At 33.8% G+C, this 9,676-nt stretch overlaps 1 protein-coding gene across 1 annotated transcript; it reads right to left on the reverse strand.

The window, feature by feature from the left end:
• Positions 1-2,558: 2,558 nt before the first annotated feature.
• LOC105346089 (mammalian ependymin-related protein 1) lies at positions 2,559-5,804 on the reverse strand. The gene is made up of 5 exons (XM_034470321.2): positions 5,595-5,804; positions 4,463-4,497; positions 3,517-3,651; positions 2,761-3,023; positions 2,559-2,680 (listed from the first exon to the last, which is right to left on the reverse strand). Exons 1-5 carry the CDS (start codon positions 5,683-5,685, stop codon positions 2,596-2,598), a joined length of 609 nt encoding a protein of 202 aa, XP_034326212.2. The 5' UTR covers positions 5,686-5,804; the 3' UTR covers positions 2,559-2,595.
• Positions 5,805-9,676: the final 3,872 nt, after the last annotated feature.

Raw genomic sequence — 9,676 nt, forward strand, 5'->3', positions numbered from 1 at the left:
AGGTCGTGTCAAAAATGCCGTTCTCGTTTCAAGACCATTTGTAAACTTGACTAAAGCTGTCGGCAAAGATGGCGTTTTTGAAAATCACGCAAACTGCGACTTTCATAAACAGTCGCTTGTCAAAGGATCTTCTTTCGCTGCAGTTATTCAAAATCCAAAAGAAAGTGTTCGATTTAAGCTTTCAGAGGCCAACGAATTGATATACAAAAAAAATGAGCACATTCTGAAAAGCATCATCAAAGTTGTCTTGTTATGTGGAAAACAAAACATCGCATTGAGAGGGCACAGGGACGACAGTACTTCTACTTCCGGTAGAAAGGGCAATTTCCATGCTATTTTGTCATTGCTATCTGACAATGATGATGTTCTAAGGCAACATCTCTTGGAGGGTCGTAAAAATGCACAATACACTTCAAAAACAATTCAGAACCAATTAATTTCTATCATTGGTATGTTTATCAGGGACCGCCTTACAAAAACTTTAAAATCAGGGGCGGAAAATTCGTTTTATAGTGTAATTGCCGATGAAGTGACGGATTCTTCGAACAAAGAGATCCTCTCCCTTTGCTTAAGATTTGTGTCGTTTGAACCAATCCCAGTGATTAAGGAGATCTTTTTTGATTTTCTTCACCTTGAGGGAATCAATGGGGAGAAAATCGCAGAAACCCTTTTGAAGTCACTCCAAATCAATGGCATTGACGTTAGTAGGTGTAGGGGGCAATGCTACGACGGTGCGTCTGCTATGTCATCAGAGAGAGTTGGGGTGCAGAAGCGAGTGAGAGACCTGTCTCCAAGAGCCATTTATGTGCATTGTAACAGTCACGTTCTTAATCTAAGCATAGCTTCTTCAAGTAAGCTGCCCCAAATTAGAAATATGATCGACAGTATAAACGAAACATTCCTATTTTTCCGAAATTCTCCAAAGCGCCAGCATCTCCTGGAAAGTATAATTGAAAATCAATTGCCAGATTCAAGGGTGCAGAAACTGAAAGGACTGTGTAAAACTCGCTGGGTTGAGAGGCATACGTGTTTGGAAACATTTTTAGAACTCTATCAACCAGTTGTTTTATCGCTTACTGGGATCACCGATCCGACAAGCGTTGACTTTGAAATTCCAAGCTGGGACAGGGAATCAAGAATCAAAGCCCAAGGTCTCTTAAGTACACTACTGTCATCCGCATTTATCATGGCATTTTTCATAGCAAAAAATGTGTTAGACCTAATCAAACCATTAGCAGTTAAACTGCAAAAGCGTGATCTTGACATACTCTCTGCTGTAATGCTTATCGACACGTGTATTTCAAGTGTAAAAGATCTTAGAAAGGATATAGACAATGAATTTACGTGTTGGTACAGAGAAGCAGACGAACTTGCAAAGACGCTTGGAACACAGCTTCTAATGCCACGTACTGCAGGTCGTCAAAATAATAGAGGAAATATTGCAGGTACAGACCCTGAGGAATATTACAAACTCAACATAGCAATTCCATTCTGTGATCACCTCAGCAATGAAATGTCACTTAGATTTGCGAAGGAAGACAGAGTAAGCCTTTCACTGTTGTCGTTGCTGCCAAAGCATATCATTACGACTGATATTGACGACCTAATCGAAAAACTTCAGTTTTGGGAACCCGATATGCCGGCATCATCATGCCTCAGGAGGGAACTCCTTACATGGAAAAAACAATGGATAGACTCTTCTACAGAGACACAAGACAATCTGACCAACATCATAGACTGTTTGGCAACAGTTGATAAGGACATTTTTCCTAACATCCACTTGATATTAAGCATAGGATGTGTTCTTCCTATTACAAGTTGCGAGGCGGAGCGATCCTTTTCGGCATTGCGGCGAACCAAAACTTACCTCCGGTCAACAATGGGGGAAGAAAGATTGGCAGGACTTGCACTAATGAATGTGCACTCAAATATTGAAATTGATATTGACGAGATTTTGAAAATGTTTGTCGAATTTTATCCCCGAAAAATGTTTAAAAAGTCTTTGTTTATTGATGAGTAATTTTTTTTAATCCGATTAAAAGATAACAAACAATGAATTTTACAGTTATTGTTTTGTCAGGAATTGATAGGAATTTATCTATAGCACTTTCTGTATCATCTGCCTGGAACCCCCCCCTTTATCAGATTGCTGGGTCCGCCTCTGGATCCATATAATAATCTTTTGTAAATTATCGAAGACAATAACAGCTGTGGCTTTTGGGAAATATTTCTCACTTGTATTAAATACACAAAAACACCTCCGGAAGTCGGGAAACGGTTCAGTTTATTTTACAATACTATTTTTACATGTGAGAGAGAGAGAAAGAGAGAGAGAGAGAGAGAGAGAGAGAGAGAGAGACGTACAATTTGGCTATGTACAACAACATATAACGTACAGTCATGCATTTTTTAAGTAGAAAAATAAAAATAAACCGCTGCAGTAACTATTAATGATATACTTTTATCATTAACGAGCTACTTAGTAATGGTTAAATTAAGATAGTGTATCAACAAAAAGTCACATCCTATTATGTTATAAAATAAAAACGCAAAATACGTTCATCGTTGAACATTCATTTATTTTCATTTCATGATTCAAGAACCAGATAATTTCTCTGCACATTCCTTATGTGGAATGAATACCATGGGGTCTGCAATTCCAACATTTATATCGTAAAACCTGAAATAGAGTCATAAGACTTGATATAAAAAGCAAATCGAAAAACAACCAGGTGAAGACAAAATTGAAAAACGGCATACCTATCCAGTGATAAACCCGATTCGTAGTAAACCCCGCGAGATACAGGTATACAATCTGGGTATGTGACGTCACCGAAGTATTTGGTTCCGTCCCTGAATTGTCCATTATAATTTTCGATGACGACATTTTCCCCTGGGATACCCGCTATGCCAATGGTAGCCTTGCCAATGAAGTTTGCATCTTGGGGAACTCCGAATTGGCGGAAGGGGCGAGTTAAGGCGGTCACGTTGCACTGTCGTGTTTTCAGATTGAGACGATATTCCTGTAATTCATATGATTGGTTAACAGTTCAGGGATTTTTCTTTTAAGTCAATAATTAGGTTAACTATCGGTTTTTTTTTTTTACTGTAAATGAAATTCGCTCTCTGAAAGTCTTTAATTCATTAAATAAGTAAATTTCAATATTTTTTCGACTGGTTATGGGTTTTAATCGTATTAGATCTAATGAACCTTTATTGATTATTAGAGTGTATACTTATTTTTCAATTGTCATCATTTTTGGCTTTCTTCTCAATGCATTTTGCTACTGTAACCAGGCCAAAGGATCACGAAGCAAATCTTAGACTTCAGTACACAATTTTACAGTTTTAAATCTTGATTGAATAACATGACAAAATTAAAAAGCTATCAAAATTATCTTGATACAACGTTGTTGCTTATCAATTTTCATGATCCTGAACAAATAAAAAATAACAGCCTACAAATCGTATAAACCAACAGCTGATAATTTACTAACTTGCTAGTTGCTAACTTACCACATTGTGTAGGTACACTACGTCATAAAAGTCCACCTGATTACCTATACTTATATCTTCTGTAATACGGACTCGAGGGGCGTTCTCGTCATAGACGACCCGGGCTCTCCTCATAATGTTTGTCTTTGTGTCCACCTGTTTTCATTTGAATAGAAAAACAGCAATCTTGTTCTGAAAATATATCTGACTACTGTATACAGGATTAATTTCGTCCCGTGCAATTTTCGCCCCTCTACACTTGCAAACAGTTTCGCCCCGTCTAGAATTTGCCAATGCAGACACTGTGTTTTGTTTAAAGAGAGATAATCTGAGACATTGGAAATGGGTATAGTCCACTAATGCATTTTCCATAGGCGGTAATGTTAACGTTTTGGTTCATAGCTCCGGCCCTAATTTTCGTTCAGCAACGAGGGACCTCTTGAATGAAAGCTCATCAAATTGTCTCTTTCCCGTTAAAATTTCGTGGTTTGAAGTCAGATTCGTTTTCCGGCAAAATGCGTCTGTATTGAAAAACTCTGAAAATGAAAGTAAAAGTAGGGAATTTCTCAGTTTTGGAAAGGGTGTACATCAAACAATTTCAATTCTTTTCTTCAAATGATAATTCAATTTTGACACTTGTTTTAAAAATTGCAAATCCTCTTTTCTGACATGACGTGTCAAGCATTCTGATTTAAAATGTCCCAATAAATGTATATACACTCTGCAAGTATAGGGACTATTTTGCTTAAAGGCACTTCTTTGTTGTCCTACCGATTCTAAAAATAGTTAGAGGGATATACCCAAATCGCTCGGTCTTAACATCTAGGGCGAAAGGGGCGAAAATTAAACGGAGTCGAATATTTCCCTGTATACAGTAATTAAATTTGGTGACGGTAATTACTAGTATTATCTTTGATTTTTAACAGTATTTTTTGTTCCGTTGTTTCCTTCTTTTGATGCTACATACCGTGTAAACATTTCCCTCCCATTGTTTCGGCGATTCTACAATAAATGAATAAATGAAGGTATAGAAACAATGCTACAGATTTTAGTCAAATACAGTCTACGTTCATATTTATTGAGCTTTTATATTGATAGAGCTAATAACTATGTAACATTAAAAAGGGATATAATTGGTTTGTTTATTTTCTGTATTTTATGTATTATGTATTATGTATTTTTTCCAATGTCACCACCTTCATATCCCCGAATGAATCACAAGAGAAAACATTGTGTTGTTTAAATAAATTGGCTCTTCGCGATATATTTATGTAATACTTTTACAACAGTGCATAGTTTCCTCGTTAAAAAATCATTACAATCTTTTGGAAACTGTTTTAATTACCATACCAAATTCTCTTCCAAATCCATTCATCACTTTCCAAATGAAAGCTTCATTCTAATAAACAACATAAGGTTAGCCCCCCCCCCCCCCCCCCACACACACACACCCACCCACGCACACTTTCAATTTTCTCTCTACACCACTATATTAGCAATTCTTTTTCCAGCATTTTGTATTATGCATTCTACATCCATCATCCAATCCATTCTCTTCTTTCTAAAGTATCAGTTAAAATATTATGAGGGGGAAAACAAGCTTCTAAAAGCTTTTAATTTCCTTGGACAAGGTTTGCATTTAACAATTAACCTCTGCTTTGTTTTTAACCCTTAATTTGCAAAAGACGTATTAATTTGTTTATGAAGTGTGTATGACATACAGTATAAAGTTCTTTTTTAAAGCAATTCACATAAAATGATTAAACGTAAGATCAAGTTTGATAGATATTACAGTATGAAGCCAACGAACATGTATTTAAAAAAAATAATTGCTTCTGCGAATAAATATCGATACTGTAAATTCCTTATATTACGCGAGTACTTAATTCCGCGATCTGGCGGTTTCGGATCAAATCGCGAGAATATAAAATCGCGAACACGGAATTTCCATCCTTATTTCTTATAGTTTTGAACTCTAAGAAAATAATAGCGAGGTTTTAAAATCCGCGAAGGGTGCTTCTCGCGATTTTACGCGGATATTAATTCCTCGCGGTTAATTAGGAATCTACAGTAAACCCTTTTGACGATTATGGTCTTACCACATGGCTTTGAGAGTTGTGCATCCACCCTATAAAGAGAGGCGCTGATTAGTACAACACTGAACATGCCGGACAGGCGGTACAGTAGCATTATCCCGAATAGATGAGTAGTTCTATAGCTAGGTCTTCACTGATTTAAAATAAAAGCCTAGTCTCGCTTACCCCAGACTCTCGCTCTCGAGACTTAATATATTTACACTTGCAAATTATGTTTTCCCTTATATAACACTGTTTGCGCAATCCGCTGTTATTCCTGCATAACATCATTATGGGTCAAAAGGTCAACGTAGCGCATGAATAATCTAGATCACTACTTTTTCGATGTGCATAAACATCGACTTGTGCTGAAACATACCTATTTAGATATCGTAATGAAAACATAATTTAGACATAAAAAAAATAAACGTATCTGTATTTTGTTATACGAAGTTTTATTCATTCGTTTTCTTTAAAAAATATAACATTAATTGCGGGGATAAATGATATAGGTAACACGTCAGGCCTGTAAACAGAATGTTTATGGATCGACATCGTAACGAGGCGTTCTAGAAAATTACAATCGCAATTTGCCAAAGGAGTTAATTCGGTTAAAATTCATTTTTGACTTTATTACAAGCCTCTGTCAAAATTGCAAACGCAATGTCACAGACCTTTCGTGTTTAGTCCATTCATGGATCACGGTCTTTAACTCCTTGTGTTTACTGTCCGATTTGTTCCGTAAAAAGAACTTCGAAGTTAAAATCGCTTTCCTCTATAATGTCGGAGAAAATCATCATGCTCTTGAATCTGAATCTGTGATAGAGTTTCCCCTGAAAATGCCTAAGTAGACTCTAACTCAACTTTCAATCGCTTTGTTTTCAAATTTTTAACCGCTCTGCGACTTCAACAGAGGTGGTACTATTCGGTTTTTTCAATTGTACAAGTGAATTTTCTTTTCTCTTTACCTTTTTATTAATAAAAAAGTGTTGTCTTGTCAAAAATAGTCTTATATTTATTTATCACGATAATCAAATGCTTGCAACATTGTTGCACTATTTTTGTTACGTCATCTTAATCGAAACGGCTTTCTAGGTCATCACAAAAGAGAAAGTATGGAGCATTGTTATTGTCATACTTTGCCACAAATGTAAATATAAGAAATAAGGTTACCTTCTTATTTTTGAATGTATATCGGGATATGAATACGGGTTAGTACGTGATCAAATCTTCCGTAAAGCCCTTCAGGCTTTATGAGATTTGATCACGTGACCAACCCGTATTTATATCCCGATATACATCCAAAAATGATACCTTATTTCTTAAATAAACTAGATTAAATATAGACTAGTCATGGCTCCGATATGTCACATTCCTTAAAAAAAATTATTTCACAATAGATTTATAAGTAGAATAAATTAAATTCGAAAAGATAATTTGTTAGAGAGATGTCAATAGATCATGATGAATAGATTCATGATGAATTGATACATCTATCGAAAATATGAATTTTTTCATAGACTACAGTAGCAATTGTTATGAAAGAAACGTCCATATGCTTTTTTTTCATTTTATGCATAAAAGCAATAAATAATTTGAAAGTGTATTTATAAACTTGATTATTATTTATCAGTGCATTTTTGTGTGTAATGTTATTATATGGCTTAAAATTGAGTTTTTTCTTTAAACATCGAGAAGACCCAAACGTTTGGCTTTTAACAATTAACTGAAAGAAAATTACCTATTCATGACTTGCTATTACTTAATTTGTTCTATATTTGCTGTACTAAAGTTTATCTTTATGCCAGAAGAAAGTTTTTTGCATGACTAAAATTATTGATTTGGTTTTTTTAATTGAAAACTGGTTAGTTACATGATCCGGACGCCATTTTGTTGGTTTAAACGTTTCCATAATAACAGTGCCCGAAATTAGTAAAATAACTGCCAACTTTGATTTAAGGGTATCAATTTATCCTCATTTGTCGTATTTAATTCAATCTTAATCTTCCTCAAGGCTTTTGGTTTTGAGTTGAGGTGTTGCAAAAAATACTTATTCAGATCTAATTCTAAGCTATTTAGAAAGATTCGGCTCCTTTGATTTAATAATAACTTCAATTGCATCAGAAAAAACACACTTTTTAAAAATACTCACTAGTTTCCATGGTGACATTCTTTAGACATTGGTTTGCTCACCAGTGATTTTCTTTTTTGTAAATTGGTTAAATATTTCAAATTTCATAGCTTATAAAGACTGCAACTGCATTCTATTACTTTAAAGTTACTTTAGAATTGCTAAGACGTGAATTTGTTCTAAATGAGTTCATTTATTCTTTTGTTAGAAATAAAAAGCCGCCAGTGTTGTGTTTGATTTTTTCAAAGTGTGAAACCAGATCATCAAATAAACAAAATCTTATGTTTTAAATTGCAAACAAAACGCAGGAAATTACAGCATTTATTTCATGTGTATGAGTTTTACATTGTATTAGTTCTAATAATGAATCACAACAATAACTTTCATTGTACATGTAGGAGCAAATCGACAAAAAAATACATCCATTAAGTCATTATAACATATTAGCCGAGTATATTTAATTGAACTAACCTTATTTGTAACAATATGAAGATTATGTACTAAATGTCATAATCGTGACTGTTTCAATGACATTACTTTTAACTGAACCCTCCATAAACATGTTTTATGACACATAAAAAACAATTTACATAACTTAATGCATGCGTTTTCTAAAATCAGCCACTGAATCATACACCCCTGCGAATGTTATTGTCATTTAAATTTTATACCACGTGGTTTTATTTGACCCTTTCAGTTTCGCAGTAAAAATCGTGCCTCGTGTTTATAGTCTATTTTGTAGAATCTAGGTACTTGTTGTCAAATATAAATTCTAGACGTATATTGATTTTAAACTTTATCTTCATTAATTGGTGGATAAAATGTGTTCTAGAAATAAATGTGACAATACAAAAAATAGTTTTTTCTGCTGTTGCAACAATTAACATGCGTAGTAGAGATCCCACCTTGGAATTAATTTTCGATCCGCGCCTGACCTAGTAATAACATCAATAGTGAAAGAGACTATACTATTTAATGCAGAATGTTCTTTGAAAAATGGCTCGATATACATATAGTTTTTATGCAAAACATTCACCCATTATTTTTTTAAAAACACAGTATTGCACACCACAAGCATCAAACATGGCTATGGTTTTATTTAGCAACCCAATGTTTATATTTTCAACGACTCTACACGTGGTTGAACACGAACGATAACTCTGTTCTGAATATCATCGTTTAATTTAAATAACCGCTAGATGGTGAAATAAGACATACATCTTAAAAGATTTTGATGTTTTAAAATAAATCAAAGTAGGATATGATATGAAAATTGACCAGTACTTACGTATTTTGAGAATATTATCAGAACACTTATACTTCCGCTCAAAATTTCACAGGAACTGAACAAATCTCGGTGAAGTCTCGTGAACTTTCATTCGAGCACCTCTGGATTTATCACATACTTAGCAACGATAAAGAAAACATTCCGAACACATTCGCAGGGGTGTAATAAACAGCGCTAAAATAATGATAATGTAACTTTTTGCTATTTTAAAAACGTTAAAACTGGACACTTAACAAAACTATGAGATCTACCTTCAAAAATTAAATATGATTTTATCCATTAAAATATCATTTATTATTTTAAAAATGTATATATATATATATATATATATATATATATATATATATATATATATATATATATATATATATATATATATATATATATATATATATACCTAATCTTTAAAATTGTAATATTCAATATCTTTCTATATAGAATTTTTAACTAACGACCATCCTGCCGGGCACAGAATAAATTAAAAATATTTGAACACTTTACCATCAACGTATACAACACAAACCAAATCCTTTTTATGAAATAGGAAAAAAGTATGAAAAAATACAAAATAAAGATATGATAGATTTAATAGCGGGTTTTCTTATATCTCCATTGAGCTACAAGTACGAACCAATGTGAACTAAGACTAGTCCAGGAGTGGAATGAAGAGTGGTTGCAAATTTAAAA

This window comes from Magallana gigas, chromosome 6 (assembly GCF_963853765.1).
Source record: "Magallana gigas chromosome 6, xbMagGiga1.1, whole genome shotgun sequence".
NCBI classification, from domain to species: domain Eukaryota; kingdom Metazoa; phylum Mollusca; class Bivalvia; order Ostreida; family Ostreidae; genus Magallana; species Magallana gigas.

Bases quoted from the DNA above. Each gene is read 5' to 3' on its own strand.
- LOC105346089 (XM_034470321.2), bottom strand. From the start codon at position 5,685: ATGCTACTGTACCGCCTGTCCGGCATGTTCAGTGTTGTACTAATCAGC. The intron at 4,498-5,594 runs GTAAGACCATAA...CATTTATTGTAG, and splicing joins ACAACTCTCAAAGCCATGTG to AATCGCCGAAACAATGGGAG. The intron at 3,652-4,462 runs GTATGTAGCATC...AAATGAAAACAG, and splicing joins GGGAGGGAAATGTTTACACG to GTGGACACAAAGACAAACAT.